This window comes from Amblyomma mixtum, chromosome 2 (assembly GCF_055824585.1).
Source record: "Amblyomma mixtum isolate Tamu chromosome 2, ASM5582458v1, whole genome shotgun sequence".
NCBI lineage: Eukaryota > Metazoa > Arthropoda > Arachnida > Ixodida > Ixodidae > Amblyomma > Amblyomma mixtum.
The window spans coordinates 46,478,840-46,497,542 of NC_143013.1; the positions used below are offsets into that span (position 1 = coordinate 46,478,840).

General features: G+C 48.4%; 1 protein-coding gene across 1 annotated transcript; it reads right to left on the bottom strand.

The window, feature by feature from the left end:
• Positions 1–450: 450 nt before the first annotated feature.
• LOC149359217 (uncharacterized) lies at positions 451–15,397 on the bottom strand. The gene is made up of 7 exons (XM_089567618.1): positions 15,341–15,397; positions 9,906–10,245; positions 9,032–9,158; positions 7,760–7,977; positions 4,551–4,702; positions 3,341–3,563; positions 451–2,807 (listed from the first exon to the last, which is right to left on the bottom strand). The coding sequence occupies exons 1-7, from the start codon at positions 15,395–15,397 to the stop codon at positions 451–453; spliced, it is 3,474 nt and encodes a 1,157-aa protein (XP_089423744.1).
• Positions 15,398–18,703: the final 3,306 nt, after the last annotated feature.

Here is an 18,703-nt window from a genome sequence, read left to right on the forward strand (position 1 = left end):
AGCAAAAACTCTCTCCAACACAGCAAAAGACAGTTCGACAGGGCGAAAAAAGCGTTTGCATGTTGTTTTTTGCAGTCTTCTTTTCCCAGAGCCGATATCAGCAGTAAGTGTGCGTGTGTCTGCAGCCAGAAAATCAACCTCATGGGACACAGTACTTATAAATCTGGACACACGTCAAGTGTCGAGGATCAACATTCCATGCACGCGATTTGGTCGCGCTCCTCAGATGGGCTGAAGGATAGCAAGAAACAAACACTCGCCGTGAAAGAGTGGGCCCAATACAGGGAGAAAAAAATTTATTCGTTCTCCTTCTGCAATAACATGCTGCAAAAGCCATACCACGTGCTTTCTGTCTTCGAAACATCACCAGAAACGAACTATTTACACACCACATGTCAACCACTGCAGATAGTGTTCGATATTTTTACATCTACGCAATCGTGTTCTCTGTCAACTTGCAGGCTTCTTCGCGTGCCATAAGCCATCTTCTTCAACCTTTCCCCCTGAAGTGAGCAGTAGCGGTTGACTGAAATAATCTTTCTTTACGATTTTTACCATCTTGTTGCGAAAGAGAGGTTTTCTGGCCGGTGTGTCTGCGTCAAGCATGTACCCTAAGCCTTCTAGCACAGGCTTAGCAAGCCTTAGCTCATCGTCAGCAGCCATCATTGCTTGTTCTTCCATAGTTCTTGGTTTCGGCCGGCCCTCGCCTTGACGTTGTTGTTGCTCACGACTCTCCTCTCTCGTTTCAGCGCTTAATTTTTGGTCCGAGTCACGGGCGGTAGGCTTGGAGTTCGTATTCTCCTTGTCACTTTCACCGTAGCCGTTCGCAGGTGATGTCGTAAAAGTGCGCTTTTTAGGAGGACACAAGCCAGTTACGAGTTTCTTGCTCACACATTTACGGTCTTGGCTGAGCGGTTTTCGGTACTGACATTCTCCATTTCTACATTTTCTGTGCGGATTCCTCATCTGCTCAAAATTCCTGAAGATGTCCTTAGCTTTTGCGAGAGCAACCTGATTCAAGCGAGACTTTTCAATGGGTAATGTACAGTTGTCTCCTTGACATCCTTGCAGGCTGCCGTCTGGGTCTGGCTCCTCGGCTGTGGTCGCAGCGGTGTCGTTTAACACATATTCATGGCTATGTTCTACATTTTCTGATACTGGAATCGGTGGTGAATGGTTTCTGTCCTCAAATGTCTTGAAGGTGAGCTTTGGTTCAGTGTATTTTTCTTGCCCTACAGGAACAATCTCTGAGGCTTCTTGTATGCCAGGATAAATTTGATTGTAAGGGCCCGCGGCATGGTGATTCGTCCCCTCGTAACCGTTGGGCGCAGGAGGGGAGTAGCTAACTTGGATGGCGTCCCTAACTGCCGGCGCTCTGTAACTTTCTGGGAGGACAGCCGTTCCTTCGATGTACACTGGGTAAGTGGCGGCGTGGACTGCTGGAGAGGATCCCCCCTCCTGACTTGGAACGACCACCGCGGTATCTGCGACGTAGGGATAGCTGTACGGATGTTGGACCACCTGGTTCGGATATCCGGGAGCTTGATCTCTGACAACCTGCCCTTGCGGCTGCTGATGTAAGAGAGAGGTTGCACCGTTCCCTGAATAGTGCCGGTAACCCGCAGGATGGAAGCTTGGAGGCTGATTTGAAACCTGGAATGCAGGCGAGCCCTGGTTCGAACCAAAGGTGCGCGGGTCGGCGTAAGCATTTGGCAGCTTCTGACGTATCCCTCTTTCGCTTTGGTCTTCGGAACTTGTAGTGTATGGCGTCCCGGCAGGGATCGCAATTCCCGAGCCAGGCTCCAAGCGGTGGTCCCCGGTGGCAGCGTTTCGTTCCGATCCGTAGTTTTCTTGACTTTGCGCAACACCATCGTTTGTCGAGCTAGGTGGAGATGGTCCGCTATGTTCGTGGTAAGGTTGTCCCGCAGTCTCTGTGGTGGGGGCGTAAGGAACAGTTCCAGGAGTGTCGGCGTTCGGAGCGGGGCGGTACGCCGGCATTCCGAAATTCACATTAATCTGTGGGGTTTTGTCTTCTGACTGTAACACAGGATTTATGGCTACAGGCTCAAAAGACCTTTCATTATAAATATGGCGGCCACTAGCAGGCCTTGGGCCGTACGTCGCTAGGCCATAAATATTAGGCGCATATTGCTGGATGTTGACATTTTGGTTTTGGGCTGTTCCACCGCGGATGTTCTCATGCAGGCCTTTCAGTACTTCAATGGGAACAAAATGCTTCTTTGGGGGTTTTTCAGAGTATGCGGATGGGTCGCTTGAGATACTTTCAGCGCTTCGGCCGGTGTCAACGACCGTGGGAATGTCCTTGGGCGGTTCAGCATATCCTGCCGGCTGCAGAGCGCCGTCTGCGGATTCTGCGTTATTACCTCGGAATTCCGATGGTGCATTCGTGAGTTGTCCGCCGATAGTGACCGAAGCAAGGTCGGGAACCTTGCTTAGGACTCGGATTCGGATTACCTTTTTTCTTCTAGATGCATCATTGTTGTCATCCGGATACGTGTCATTGCCAGCTTCGAGCTCTGCTACTTTATCTGTAGAGCTGGAAAGGTGATCACGTGGTCCTGCAGGGTACGCGGAGGATCCCTCAACGCGGTATGTTTTAGCGTAGGGGCTCTTCGCATTCTTGTGCAGCTTCTCACGGTGTGCCGAATCGTGCACCCCGCGGCTGTAGTGCTCCTTTCCCTTCTTGATGTCGTCGTGCCCTTGCTTGTGACCGTGTTGCCCTTGAGACTTGAGCCGATGTCCTCTCTCCTGGTTGTCGATGCCGTACCCTTTGTCGTGATGTTTGTCTGGAAGGAAAAAAATGAAGTGCCATACATTTGGTTGCTTCAAGCAAGCAACGACGGGCACGCAAGACAACTTAAATTACTTCAAAGCAATTTTCATGTCTTTTTATCTAAACTGTTGTCAGGAGATTTTGCCCAATTTGCCACGTCAGCAAGAGACTAAACTTTGTCAGTGAATTGAAGCGCAAATAACAATTTTCAAGCTTTCAAAGTAATGCATCGAATTTCAATAAAATTCACACAAGCAGTGAAGTGGAAAGTTGAGCGAGTCGAATCGGAGTCATGATGGAAGTAGCTCGAAAGACCAGGCGCTCGTGCCGTGTCATACTGCTGTCCCGGTCTTTCGCGCTATTTTCACCATGACCTCACAGATGTAAACCAGTCTTCCGTACCCCGTTCGAATTCCGTACTTAAATGCCACGAGAACAGATGTCCATTGCGTCATTCGACGCCAGTGCTAGAAATCCCGTCGCGCAAAATTAATCGCTATGAGTCCGTCAGGAAACTCTCACAAAAACTTGATATATATTTGCAACCTCTGTCGACGTATTCCTTCTCTGCCACGATGCGGTATCCTCGTTCCCTCCATCCGGCGCGCTGGTGTCCCCTGTCCTTGTCGGTGAAGCCTTGGGACCCGGCCTGATGGTGGTACTCTTCGCGGTTCTGCGCGTCCTTTTGGGAGAATCCCCGGCTGCCTCCCTCTCTGCCGCCTGTAGACGGTGCAGCGTGCACGGGAGCGTAGCCGACGCCCACGGCTTGCTGCGCAGCCATGGGCAGAAACATTACGCATGACTCATCAATGATGAACAGATGCTCACCCAAGCATCTGAAAGAGACAAATCCGAGGGCACTAACACTAATGCAGGTCGTCCCTCAGAGGTCCTCGCCACGTGCCCTCTAAGTCATGGCTCGTCTGCACATGCGTTTTTTTGGTGATTTCAGTCTGCGCCACATCATGTATAAAACTTCTGTATAACTCATTCTGTATAAAACACTGGTTCGTTCGAAGCTTGAATACGCCGCGTCGATATGGGACCCTCAAGCTAAGTCACTTATGTCTGTTTTGGAAGCTGTTCAGAACCGTGCCGCTCGTTTCATCCTTGACGACTATGGCCGTACAACAAGTGTCACACAAATGAAAAGCACTTTGTCACTACCATTACTTTCACTGCGCCGAAAAATTTCACGACTCTGTCTTTTTTGTTAAGATCTACAATTTCAATCCTGCTTTAAAAAACGCTTTGCTCATTCCACCCACCTATGTTTCATCGCGCATCGACCATCCACGCAAAGTGGGCGTTCCACCTTGTCACACTAACGCTGGCCAAAATTCTTTCATTCCAACTACATCATCCGAGTGGAATCACTTGCCAGCAGGTGTGGCACTCACCGACTATCTCTAGCATTTTAAGAAAAATTAAGTGCCTGCTTTTCTTGCTCATGACATGTGTGCCCTTCGGGTAAACGTGCCATATGAACTCTGTGTTGCTGATTTGTAGTTTATTTCGATGGTTTTTGTTCTTTCCTCGTTCTTTTTTCTTCTTTGTCTAGGTTTCCATGAATTGTTGAAATTTCTAATACTCAGTGCAGTGAACAATATGTAGTGCTGTAACCCGTGAATGTATTCATTTTTTGTCATCTGTGCTTGTTCCACCCCCACCCCCCCCCCCCCCCCCCCAAAAAAAAAATGCCCGCAGGGCCATGAGGGTATTTGAAATAACTAAATAAATAAATAAATATACTTACGTGGCTTCCCTGCGCATAGCCACCCCCAAGGTGCCTTTGGTGGCTTTGGTGTCCCTGGGAGGCAAACCTGTCGGCGCCCTTGATAGCATCGGTGCTTGTCTTGCTGTGGTGAGCTGCCTTAAGCTTGTCGTGCTCATCGTTCTTGAACTTTTCTGCGGTAAAAAGATATCCGACATGTGTAAGCACTGTAACATAGTTTACATGACCCCGATGGGAATGGGTCTACTAATGCGTCGGGCTAAGCAAGGTGCACCCCCCCCCCCCCCCCCCGACTTGGCGACTGCTTGTTCATATGAACTCGATCTTAGCGTGTCAATACTGGCGCGACGCCCAACGTGGAGCACTGCAATACGAGCATGCAAACACGGCTTCCAAGATCTTGACCCGCACTGTCTCGGAGGCGCGACGGCGCAAGCACAAAAACTGGTTATCATTTTTCCTCTATTCTTCCGCTATTCCATTTTTATATGCACCTTGCCAGTCGAATCCGGTTAAGACAACCTACCCCATGCAATTGAACTCATCCAGCACGCACGACTGTAGCTTAGCCCGACGCGCTAACGTTTACATGGCCCCAACAAGCCATGTAAACGTTAGATGTAACGTTACATGTAAGCCATGTAAAAAATTGTCAGGTTGGCCCCAACAAGGCAACGTGACTATCCAACTAGACCCGATGTTGCCGCCTTCCTGTAAACGCCCAGAACGTATAGAAGTTTGTATGGATTGAAGTACCTGTGTCTTGCAGCTCGTGCTAATAAAGTGACTGCAGAAACGGCCCTGGTTTTTCTTTAAGTAAACGCCAAAGGTTTTCATATCGTCTAACTAGTCCACTGTACTCGGCAAGATACAATTTTCGGCCACAGGCGCAACAACCAATGTTATACAGCAGTTCTGTGCCATTTCAGCCACATCCTCCTTGCAGTGATAGAGAGAGAGAAGCTCTTTGGTGAAAGGCTGGTAATTTAGCCTGCGTTGGAATACCACTCACATGCGTTTTAGAGAAGTTTCGAGAGATAAAGGCGGAGAGAGAAGAGCGCTGAAAATAATAAAGTAAAACGATTAAACAAAGAATGCGAATATGAGGTCACTGAATTGGGGTGACAATGCCTCTGATGGTCGACGGTGCGAATTCACGGCATGGCATTGCGTAACAGGCGGTTAGCGCGACAGAAAGCTTATTACCGGAGAACCAAATTTATCGGCGTGCTTAAACCGCCTACGTTCGAATTTTCCCATGTGCGAACTTATTATACACATAGCTGTTTAGACAAGTTCGCAGGTTATCACTGCTGACGCCCCGGACGGACATCAGCAAGCCTGCTATGAATTACTAATTGTTTCAGTGGTGAAAAGGTAGCATAGAAAAGTTACAGCGTAGATGTACTAGGATAGGGCTAGCAGTAAGCAAGTAAGTGAAAAAATTATGAGTACCTGAATGTAATGATGTATATTATATACGCATATAAGATTTGGAGTTTTCGGGTTTTATGCTTTGAAAATTCAGGGGTCCTTTTATTTATTTTTTTTGTTTGTTTTCAGGCGACAATGCGCAATTTTTGTTTCCTTTTCCGCGGATATGCTTCTACTTGGAACGAATACCGTGTTTTTTTTTCGGTGGTATATGGGGAGCACCTGTGCGATCTTAAGTCACATGTAGGTACTTGCGCTTTAATTGCTAGCAACAGCAGTTTACGTACCAATAATTAATGCAGAAATGTTCGTGTTTTAAGCAATGACTGCAATTTGGAATGCTCTCGCCGCAAAAAAAGTAGCACTGTAGAAGCTAAGTGATTGGGCCACAAGACAAAAACGCAAATAAGATTTCACGTCCAGAAACTATGCTGTGCAAAAATAAATGAGAAAAAGAACAGGTGAAAGCAACAGCCAACTAACACGCAATCTTTTCGCTTAAGCAAGTGGCTCTAGGAATTTCTATCTAATCGCCTTCATGCGGAATAACTTTATCTGGCTGTAATAAATTCTTCCGGCAAACTGCTCAAGTCTTCATTAACGCAACGAACTTTCAAAGCAGCAAAAGCCCCGCAAGAACAAAGCTCCAGACCGGAGAAAGGAAATAGTGGCCGCCGCAGAAATACAGAAGCCAGAAGGCCTTGAATCACGTAGACTGCGGGATGACGGCAGCCATGGGAAAGCTGATGAACAGTCACGAAAGCCAGAACATGACACTTTTTGGTGGCTCTTTTACAAACGTCATTGTTCTTATATTAAGTAAAAAAAAAAAGTAACGGCTTCAATAAGGAGATGACAGCCTAGGCACTACCGCTACAGATGGAGCCTCTCGGTCTGCACTCGGCGTATTTCTGAATTAGCGGAGCAATGCCCCCAACCCTTAACTGCACTACTTGATCCAACGGCCCTGTTGTCTCACCGCGCTGCAGCCTTCTACACCATATATGTTAATTTTCTCTTATAACCCATTGTGCCGGTACTCAACACCCAGCAAGCTAGGGCGTACCTCTCAACAATAGTAACCTTGTTTGTTTAAAACCGAACTTGATGATGATGAAAACGTTTATTTAAAGCCACAATGACTTAGTTTAAGGGAAGGCTGATCGGGTCCCTAGTCCGGGACGCCGCTGGTGAAAGCCGTTGCCCGTGCTCTGGCGTCGAGGGTTCGTTGTTGCTCGAGGTCCGCGCTGGACAGTGCCGCCTCCCAGCCCTCCCACGTTGGCTGATTTATTATGTCAATACTGTTATTTGCCTGACAAGCCCATATAATATGGTATAAGTTTGCCTTCTGGCCACAAAATTTGCACTGTGCCGAAAAGGACTCGGGCTCAATGGCGTGAAGCGTAAATGGATTATTAAACGGCATAGTTTGTAGCCTTCGAAGGTGGCATTCTTCTGATTTACTAAGACCCTTAGCGGGCCTCGGGAGTGTCTGCCTTTGAAAAATGAATTCGGCGTATGTTATTCTATTTTTGTTGGATTAAACAAAAACGTCTTGCAGAATTCCCGTGGTTGGGTCTTCATTCCAGGACTCCCGCGCCCTTTGCTGCCCGGCTAGCCCGTTCAACAAGCTAAAGCTGCTCTTCCGATTCCCAACTGGACAGCTCAGCCTTCCGCTGCTCTGGCGTGGCGTTGTGGGTACTGCATCAGTTTTCTGGCAGCTGGCCCATGTGGTGTGTGGGTTGCCTCCGTGTGTTCCTGTATCCGCTATGCCTCTGTAAGATCGCGATCCTCACCCCTCTCGAAGTACTCGATCTCGGTGCGGACCCTGTACTTCCTCTCGGCCTGCCCGCCCTTGTCGTGGCCCCGTTCCTTGTGGACTCGGGCGCGTGCGTCCTCCACGTGTCGATGTGCCCCGTCAGCGCTGTGGCGGCCATGCTGCTCCTGCAGGCGACTCTGGCCACCCGCAGCCCACTGGCCGTAGCGATAGCCCTGGCTCTCCTGGTCACCGGTGCTGCAAAAGAGGGGGAATGGTACCGGAACCGAGTGTACGGGCACTGCATCGCGACCAAGTATGTATTCTTTTAAGGCAAAAGCCTTTAATGCCTCATACTGTCGTGACCAAGACGTGTTAGCAAATGTGTTCGCGTTTCGGATGCATGCCTTATATGGGCATATGCCAATCAATAGCCAATCGATACTTAATCTGGTGCAATCGAAAGACATCGGAACATGATATAAAGGGATTTCGTGATTATATCATTGTACTTAATGACTAACTGGTAATTAGTAGTAGTTAAGAAGTGGCATGTGGGACTGTGCACTGCGCCTGTACCTTAACTAACACTAATTCATCAGTGTACTAGTTAATGTCACGTTAACTATCACTAACCATACAATAACTAGTACACGAAATGTGCAAGTCATGCTTACTATCATTAACCATCATTAATCGACGTTTCTAGACGTTTCATATACATTGGTCGAACATTCTAGAGAGTTCCATCACTTGACAGGTGAGTGACAGGACATGATGGATGGCAATAGAACAATAGTAAATACCAATTAGCAAAATTAACCTTTCTAGCCAGAACACATAAATAAATAAAACCGAGTAGGAAATTGATCGAGTTTCCTTCCAGTTTTCTGTGCGTGCGCACTTCAGCCGCATAAGCCGTACGAATATCGGATCCCATTTCTGCTACGACTTAATTACGGCTTTGGTTTCAGGAAGCCCACTGGAAAAACAAGCAATTGTCTCCTAAAAAGATAACGCGAATGTGATCAACTGAGGAACATTTGGTCACAGTCAACGGCGATGTCAGCAGCCCTGTGTCTGAAGTGTTTGTGGTCAGGAGCATTTGTTGGCTTCTTCCTCTGACGCTCTTTCAAATCTCTTACGTAAGCATTGGCCACTCAAGACGAATGCCGACCTAACTGTCGCCGTACCGAGCACGCACCCTCGTTTGCCTTATGCAGAGAGAAAAAAAAGATCGCTCGCTGGCAGCCGCGCGCAAAAATGTATTTCGTTGCGATTTTTTTTTTTGTCTCGTTTGCGCTAACCTTACCTGCGCTGAATAGCATGAGGGGAAACATGAGCGTGCAAGCTTCCAGCTTCGGATGCCAAGTCTTGAGAACTGTTGACAGCCGGATGTACAAAGATGAACTCCTTTTGCATTGTAGGTAGCGCTTCCCCTTTGAAAAAAAAAAAAACACGCCATCGATCAGTACAGCGCAAAGTTTTCTGTAACATCTTCTCGTGCAAAACCACTTCTGGTACTTGAAGATTTGCTTTCTGCAGCTGCTACGCAGAACTTGGCGTGAGACCTTGCCGAATCGTGAGTGAAAACCTCCCCGCCGATCCTTCATAGAAGCCCGCCATATTGCGGTATATGACAGACCTGCTGTCACTAGCAACTAAAACGCACTTCACGACAAACAAGAGGCCCAGGGGGTTTCTGTAGTGACCACTATACAGCGTGTCCAGAGATCTGCCTGACGCGAAAGAGCAGCGCAGGGACAGTTGTCGAAGTCTAGTCGATGTGGTGAAGGGCCGAACACGCCGAACGCGCAGAGGGCCACCTGCAACATCTCATCAGCAGTCCAGTCTTTAGCGCAATCACTTATAGAACAAATGCAGCAAATGAGACGACCCTGCGGATGACGCTTGCGAATCTGAGGGTCATGATCACAGCAGTGTAGAATAATGAAAACTACACTCTACTACTTTACCAAGCATAAAGTATTTCGTGATTGTGGCCTCCGTCGGGAATCGAGATAGAGCTACAGTATTTCACGCAGTTATTTTTTCTCATTTATATATGCGCAACCGGTTCTTGGTAAAGGTCGGTTCAAGCAAGAATAGCCCCATTATAATTACTGGGTGGGTAGTACTGTCGAGAATGAGAGGAATGCGTTCACATAGAAAAAAAATGAGCTTACCGCCTTCCAGCGGCGACTCATAGAGAGTGACGCTTAGAGTCGCATTGTCTTGCGCTCCCACCTTGAGCTCTTTGACAGCCTCCTTGATGACCGGTATCTTGTCCTGGCCGTTCAAGGAGCCGCGAGATAATGCTTGCAGGTACGGAACCTGGTTCAGTTTCTCCATCAGGTGCATCAGGTGGTTTAGAACGCGCTCGCTTTCCTCGGGTATCGACGTTGCATTTGAGGATGCCACGCCTTCCTGGGGTGCCCCGGGAGATGTGCCATTCTCCATCCTGGAATTCGAGCTCACACCAACAACGGGCGGCGAGAGTGGCCGGGCAGTACTTGCTGGCGAACCCTGCGAAAGGGCGTGTTGTTCATGAGATATGCCCGTACGTGGACACACAGCGTATGACACATGTAATATTTCAATCAGGGAACACAGAGTAGCGAAATCTGCTAGTTTGCTATGTCTTGCATTTTGCGATAAGCATCAGTCTATAACTTTCTTGTCGAAGGCTGTTATTGTGACAACAATAAACTGTACGTGTTAGCGCCGCACATCCCATAAATTGAACTTAGTGTATATGCACCTCCATACTTAACTTACAATAAAATTCCTCGCAGTGCTGCCTTGGAAGGTCTATATGCATCAAGCTGACGTTCAAGGGTGACTGCATTCCATCATACGTGAAGGTGGGGCACTTTCGTCACCCAGTTCGTCCATTCGTACCTAAGCCGCTACCGTGCAGGAAATGTATGAGGACTGGTCATGTGAGCGGCGTCTGTCACAACTCCATCGTGTGCCCAAGATGCTCCGAGTCACACAGCGGCGACAGTTGCCGCGCGACTGCTTTGAAGTGCGCCAACTGTCGTGGCCCTCACGACTCTTCCTCGATGCACTGCCCTCGCCTAAAGACTGAGAGGGCGGTACTGAAGCAAATGGTGCGTGACCATTCCACCCACAGAGAAGCCGCTGCAAAGGTGCGACGACGTCGTTCGCGCCGCCACCGAAGGTCGTTGAAGGAAACAAATACCTTCGAAGAGAAGACCCCAAGCGGCACTGTAGTTTGTACGCCTCCATCGACAACAAATCAGGATAGCCAGGCGACTGGTGACACACGACCGGCTGCCTCTGATACCACGGGGCCACCACTACCAAAGCCTAGAGCGCGCACTGCGTCAGGTACGTTGCCGCACCTCATGTCTGCGACACCCACGACTGACCCGGCCAAAAGGCATGATTGCGACCATGGCCAAGATATGCAAATGATTGCAATGCTCACGTCACTGATGAATGCCATGCGTGCTCTGCTGTCCAGCTTGCGCACGCCAGTAGCACACAATGCATTGCAAGTACTCGACGCGCTACAGCCAGTTCTTGCAGCTCAGCATTAGAAGACACCATGGCTCCCCCAGAACTATCTTTTCCGAAGAAAGTCGAGCAAGCTTTCATTTTTCAGTGGAATGCCCGCGGGTTCCAGTCCCGGATTTCAGATATTATACACTATGTTTATGACAACCGCTTCCCCATTCTGGTTAACTGTGAATCGAATCTGCTCAACATTTTACGATTGTCCGGCTATGAAGCATTTACTTCTCCCACACGCGCAACAGAACCAGCAAAGTCGTCGTCTACATTCGACGTGAACTTACATATGTGCTCCATTTGGTTCCCCCACACGACGACAACCAGTAGAATCTCTTGTGTGAGTGCCCTGTTTTCATTAACGAAACACGTAAGCTGCGTTGTGCTCTGGACAGCCTTGATCCTCGCCCTTTCACAGAGGCCAAGATCCTCGGTCCGTGGTCACAACAGTCGACTACCATCAAGGCTCACAGGCACTGTTTTGTTTTTTTCCGAGAGACTTCCTTGAGACATAGATTGTCTTTGTCTCTCGTTCCTTCTCTCTTCCCTATTTATTCCCCTCATTTCCTTCCCCAGTGCAGGGTAGCCAACGGGAAACCTTTCTGGTTAACATCCCTGCCTTTCCCCCTCTCTGTATCTCTCTCTCTCTCAGTGCTAATATCGCGCTTAATGACAGTAAAAAAAAAAGAAAAACTTTCCTCTCATCCTGTCCATTTCGACTCTACAAAAATACGTCAGGATGTAATGCAATGCTGGACCGGCGAAGCACATTTTATAATGACTCATGGATGAGGTTATCACGGTGTTGGATGCATTGTTCTAAGGGGCAGTGCGCTCGGTTCTAGAGGTTGCTTTCGGGCCTTGACTTGTCGCAGGGTGATTCCCGTCTTCCACATAGGTAGCGGCTCGACTGGTAGACATGCTGTCGTCCACAGCTGCTCCTTTTCTTCAAACTAGCCTGCCGGTTCGTTGCCTGCCAACGTACCGCACCTTGTCGCAACGGAGGTGACCGAGGAAAGGGTCGATAGAATACTACGCAGCGTAGCCTATACATTTTGGCGGCATGTGCCAGCTGACTAAGTAGTCTGGAACCATAGCATTGGTTCCACTGCAGATTCTTCAACGCCAACTGATATTGCTCCATGGGCAGCTACTCTCAGATCATTTCCATGTTCCCCTGTCATCGATGCATCGCTTCAGAAAACCCACGCAGACTGCGCTTTGGAGCCACGTGATGAGGACAACCCTGCGAACTACAAGCGCCGAAACAGTAGTTCAGGAGTGGCTTCACAGTCTCCCGACAGCTGCATGCAGACCACAGAGCTGTGCAGTCATCGTGGCGCCTCTCAGCAGCGCTAAACGTAAAAGAGCCTGTGGTAAACGCGCATGTTGGAGAGGGCTGTTGGACCGCTGTGTTCAACCAATTAATTAAGAAACAGCGCACAAAAAAAAACACAGACAGGAAGAAGGGACTTACTTCCTGCCTGTGTTTTTTTCTGGTGTGCTGCTCCTTAAGTATGGCAAATCAAGTAGCCCAGTCTTCCGCTTTATTAAACCCATTGTTTCTCCGAGAACGCTTTTTACCCACGCAATGCTTCAGCTGAATGGCTATGTGGAGAGGGACTTCCCACCGGAATTGTTGCCATTGTTGGTGTCCTCTTTACCCTTGCTTTCTCTTTAGATGCGCTAATAGTGAATATACTTCTACAGACATCACGTGCGTTGCCTCTGAGCGCTACGTTCTATGATAGGAGCGCTCAATGCACCACTGGGCCGCTTTGCAAACAGCATCTGTACAGAGACTGAATTACTGAATTAGTGCATAAGAACGTGTTAAACAAATAAGAGACATGAAAAAGAAAACTGCGTCGACGGCCGCGTGGTTCCTAAGATGCAATTCATCGAACTTGTTCGGCTCGCAATGGTCTTGGTTCTAATCCAGTGTGGAACATCGGGGTAGATATTTCTTTTTTCCCCGCAGGTGCCAATTCGCACGGAAATTTTGGCTTTAGATTCCCGTGAATGGAAACTGTCGTTGTTTTATGCCTAATTTGTTTCTTGAGGCTGTCAACCGCGACTGTCACTGTTTCCAGCACCACGGCCCACAGAGCCTACATCCGAGGGTTATGCCTAAAACATGGTTTAAACGTTGTAGAAGTTCAGTTCGTTCATAGAACTTCCAAGTCATCGGCGGAAGGGAGTCTTTTAGTAAGTAAATCGTTTCTTATAGTTTAGAAGCAGAGCACCATGTGAATTTTTCTTTCAGGCGGCTCAGACACGGCTAAACTGTCATCTTGCTTGCAAGAGGTGCTTTCAATTGCCCGTATATACGCACAGGTGGATTTCGTGTTTCGCGTGGCAAACAGTGCTCAATCCAGCGACTGACCGCATCACAATCCTCCAGATGCTGCACCGCACGTTTGTTCGCTCGAACCGGCGCGTTCGCAAGACCGGGAGTGCGGTGCCGTAGACCAAGGACCAGCCATGCGCAAAAAGTGGGTTTTGTTGCCCAAAGCCGTGGCTGTTTTTATCTGCCGGGGAACCCAAGCAGCCGTGACAGTTTTCGCTGACAGCGCGCGCCCCAAGCTATGAGCGAGTGGTTTCTTTGTTTCATTCGTTTTCACTGCATGGATTCATTCGAAGGCATTGGTGCCGTAATTTCCGTCCCCCCAGTGTCGGCTCGCAGTTCCTTTCGTGCCCGGCCTTTTACTCGCATTACATCCCTCTCAGCTGCCATGTGGAACAGGTTCGCACAAGCGTGGACCCCCACAACGAGCCTGCATGCCGGTGCTATGTAGCTGCCATAAGACGACAGCCATGATAGAATTGTGCGCCACGCATCCGGCACTGTACGGTTGCGAACTCCGCGCAAGAAGGGTTGCAAGTGTTTAAGACAAGTTAACTTGAAAGCATGACTGGCCCCGCAAATCGCCTTGAAGAGAGAGGAAAGTTGTCTTTAAAAAGGTCGACAAAATCCTTCAGGATCGTCAGGCTAGGCAAGCAAATTAGCTGTAACGAGGCGGAAAGAGACGAACGAAGGATAAAGCAGAGAGCCTGCTATGCCGTCAGCGGACATAGAAGCCAAGAGAGGATATGACTATTCAAAATATTCAGAGTCAAGGGTGTAAGTGAGCATTTTGTAAATGAAACCAGCGTTCCAAAACACAGTAACAAAACTGCACATAACCGCTCTTCTGTTCGTGATAGAAAGTAGCACGAAGGGACAACGGCTGCCGGACAGAAACGCAAGGATCGGTACTAAGGCACCTGTATCGATCGCCATAAGCGTACACAGAAGCGAACGCATAGCAAGTCATTCATTCTACGACACAGGACAGGAGGATTGATGGCCCAAAACTGCAGCAGGATAAGTCAAATTAACCATACTTAACACTCTAAACTATCGGTAGCACTGACTTGAGCTCGCATTTTCAGGTTTAGGAGATGTCAAGGTAAAAAAAAAAAAATGCGTTTGGGGCTGCAAAAGGACAGAAAACAAGCAATACTGCGCTGCGAAAACGAGCAAAATGCAGACACGAAGGACTCAAACAGGCATACTCCTCTACTTGAAAGCAAACAAGCAAAGTTTATTTGAGGTATATTTCGCTTCATTTTTTTAATGTTGAACACTTTCGAATCCGCGCCTCTTTGGATCCTTCGCGTTTCTTGTGTTCTAGCGGAGCATTATTTTTTTACTGTTGTGGGCCAACTGGCTCGCCAAAATTTTTTGCCTGAAAAGTGACGCTAAAGTTTCTTATAAACTTTGTGCACGTTCGCACTAGCACATACAAGAACCTTCCAAACGCCGGACTGCGGAAGAGATGACAGCCATGTTACCTGCGACGCCGTTCAACGATTGACCAGTCGCTCTAGTTGAAAATGTGAACCTTGAGACAAGTAATAGAGGCCGGCAGCCATTCTAGGACCTTTTGGTCTTCTTCCCGAATAATTTTCTTGAATGCAAAGAGAGCGCTCACGTCACACGCATCTCCTACGGTTACGCTGCACAAGACCTCATCTGCTCACGCAGGCAAAAGGTAAATCGTGAACAACGGCCCCAGCGAAGTTCCGAATATGAGCTCACCAGCGTGACGCACAGAACGTCGGCGACCAACACGGCCAGCATCCCGATGTGAGCCATGACAGCGATGCTGCATCGCCCGCGCAGCGGTGCTGCCGTGGTGAGGGGACGGAGCTGCGCAGCTGCTCTAGACCTTGACTGATCAGGTAGCGCGCTAACGCCGCCGCCGTGGAAAGGGGCTCTTCTGTTCGAGGGAGAGAACGTGTGCCACTCCAACCGTGACAGGCACGGCTAGCTCTGTCAGAGGACTCGGCTGAAGACAACCTCATCTGCTTAGGTCTGCTTTCACCTGTAATTACGTCAGGTGGAAACTGCGCTTGGCTAATAGTTGACTACACAGTAGGAAAACTTGACTGGTGTTTCTATTAATAACTTTTCAGCGTGACAAGAACCAACGCGCGCGCAAACTTGCTTCCATTTAAAACGACGCCAGCTGTCTTGGCATCTGTGTGGCTACTATTGACATGAAAGCGATGAAGCGTACGCCAGCGTTCACAATGTCCCTCGTTTTGTAGCACGAGAGGATAAACTCCGGCACAGCACACAGCTGTCTGTCTGATGGTGCACCCCCTGCCACACTCAGGCGGCGAAATGACAAATTTTTACTATTCTGTTCCCCTGTTGCGTACGGTCTGGTATATAACATGGGTGCGACCAAGCTGTCGCCAGCTGGAAATGGCATCGCTCAGCTCTCTCCTGTTCTTTGAGACGCCCCCGACTTTCGAGGCGTGCAGCCCAGCTTCCTCGAGAACGAGTTCGTCTCTCGTCGTCGCCCCGGCCGACTCTTAACGCGCTTCCGCCTCGACCAGTTCACACGGCTCGAGGTGTTGTGCCTTCGCACCCTGCCTCTCTTCGGCGAAACTGGTGAGAAGGCGTCCTCAGCGGCGCCAGTCGCGCCCATGCTTCGCGAGGCGGGCGCGCGCGCTCGAGAGGAACCACTGCCGTTAGCGTGCGAGGGCAGGCCCGACTTTACGGACCCATCTGTTCGTTCTCCAACCGTCGCTAACTGGTCAAAGCCCTCGTTGTGGGAACAGGGCCAATGGTGCTCATCCACTTCTTCCTCACGCTGCTGTACGCACAGCACGTCTGACGCGCGGTTCGAAGCACGAAAATCAAAATAAACAAACATGATCCCGCCGCACCCAGCGACGCTCGGTTGCAAGGGTCATCACCATCATCATCTGCCCGACTACGCCCCTGCAGGGCAAAGGCCTCTCCGATGTATCTCCAATTATCCCTATTCTTTGCCAGCTGCGGCTACCGAATCCCCGCAAACTTCTTGATCTCATCCGCCCACATAACTATCTGCCGCCACCTGTTACGCTTGCCTTCTCTTGGAATCCCCTCTGTTACTCTTAAGTACCACCGGTTATCTTGCCTTCGCATTACATGACCTGCACAAGCCCATTTCTTCCTCTTGATTTCTACTGGGGTGTCATTAACTCGCGTTTTTCCCTTAACTACTCTGCCCGATTCCGGTCTCGTAACACTACACCTACAATTTTTCTTTCCATAGCTCGCTACATTATCCATAACGTAGGCGAAACCCTTTTCGTTAGCCACCACATTTCTGCCTTATAAGTAAGTACTGGTAAGATGCAGCTGTTGTGGACTTTTATCTTAAGGGATATTGGTAAACTCCCATTCATGATCTGAGAGAACCTGCCATATGCTCTCCACCCCATTCTTATTCTTCTAGTTATTTTTTCACTACCTGCCTTAGGTAGACATATTCTCTTACTACTTCTAGCACCTCGCTACCAATTGCGAACCGCTGTTCTCTTGCTAGACTGTTGAAAATTTGATTTTCTGCATGTTAATTTTTAGCCTCACCGTTCTGCCCTGCCCGTCTAACTCATTGATCATGCTTTGCAGTTCATGTCCTGGGTGACTTAGCAAGGCAATGTCATCAGCGAATCGCAGGTTACTTCTGTATTCTCCATTAAGTGTGATCTCCAGCTGTTCCCAATCCAGGCCTCGGAACGCCTCCTGTAAACAGGCGGTGAATAGCATTGGCGAGATCGTTTCTCCCTGCCTGACACCTTTCCTTACTGAAGCGAAAGCTTCACTACGTGACCTCGGGCTTCAATCGCGGACGGTGTAAATTTGACCTTCAGCTGAGTTAGAGGTCAAACCCTGTAAACGTGAAAAAGAAATTGAATCAATATTCTTGACTGGGAGTCGAACCCGCGGCTGTGCGAACAGATCTCCTTTAAAGGCCGCTCAGCGAGACCACTGGGCTATTGCTACTTTTTTTTTCAATATGGTATTTATTACATTGATGCGATGTTTTATGCATATGAGCTATCTACAAATAATGGCACATAAACACACAAGCACGAGAAAATAGTCAATTCGGAGCACATAGCGAATACATCATAACACGCAACTTCTAAGCAACAAAGAACTAAAAAAAAAGGCAATGAACCACACAGCATAAGAGTGAGTACCACTCTGGTTCATACTCGGTCTGGGCATCAATCATTCTACAGAAATGATCTTTGGCAGAAAAAACGGATTCACAATGTCCGTCCATCATGCCTGTTCTCCACAGACTGTGTAATCAAATTAAACATAACATATATAAGGGCTCATCAACAAATAATAGCGCAGCGAGAGATCGTACAGAATGCGGCTTCAAATAGCCTTTTTTTTTTCAATATCCATTGCATGATGTCCCATAAGAGTATCGCATCTTCACTATGGATGAAACAATGCTCAATCGTTTCAGGAGCATCACAAAGCGACAGTTCACCGTAGACACGAAAACACCCTTTTTCTCTAGCCGTGTTTTAACGGCTTCCGTAAGAACCTATCGTGCGATACACAGTTGGCTATTTTCTTCCATGACCTGCATGTGAACCTTGACTGTAACCTACAGACTGACGCAATATTCCTGGACTTCGCGAAAGCATTTGACAAAGTACCCCACAAACGCTTACTACTAAAACTGTCCTGGTTAAACCTTCATCCTAACATATTACAGTGGATAAGCGAATTCCTGGCTAACCGCACCCAGTTTGTTAACGTTAATAATCAAGCCTCTAGCTCTGTTTCGGTAACATCAGGTGTCCCGCAAGGATCAGTCCTTGGTCTGCTATTATTTTTAATATACATTAATGACCTTCCAACGCATGTCTCTTGTAACGTCCGTATTTTTGCCGATGACTGTGTCATCTATCGCACTATCAACAACGCCTCTGATCAGTTCGCCCTCCAGAATGACTTACTCAGCCTACACGATTGGTGTAACAACTGGCTCATGGAACTAAACCCCAATAAATGCAAAGTCGTGTCATTTCACCGAAAACGTAATCCTGTCCTCTTCTCCTATAAAATCTCGCACGTCACAGTAGAATTAGCTCA

Coding starts and splice junctions, on each gene's coding strand:
- LOC149359217 (XM_089567618.1), bottom strand. CDS start 15,397: ATGGCTCACATCGGGATGCTGGCCGTGTTGGTCGCCGACGTTCTGTGC. Junction 9,159..9,905: donor TGAGTCGCCGCTGGAAGGCG/GTAAGCTCATTT, acceptor TTTTTTTCAAAG/GGGAAGCGCTACCTACAATG. Junction 3,564..4,550: donor GCTATGCGCAGGGAAGCCAC/GTAAGTATATTT, acceptor ATGGCTGCGCAG/CAAGCCGTGGGCGTCGGCTA.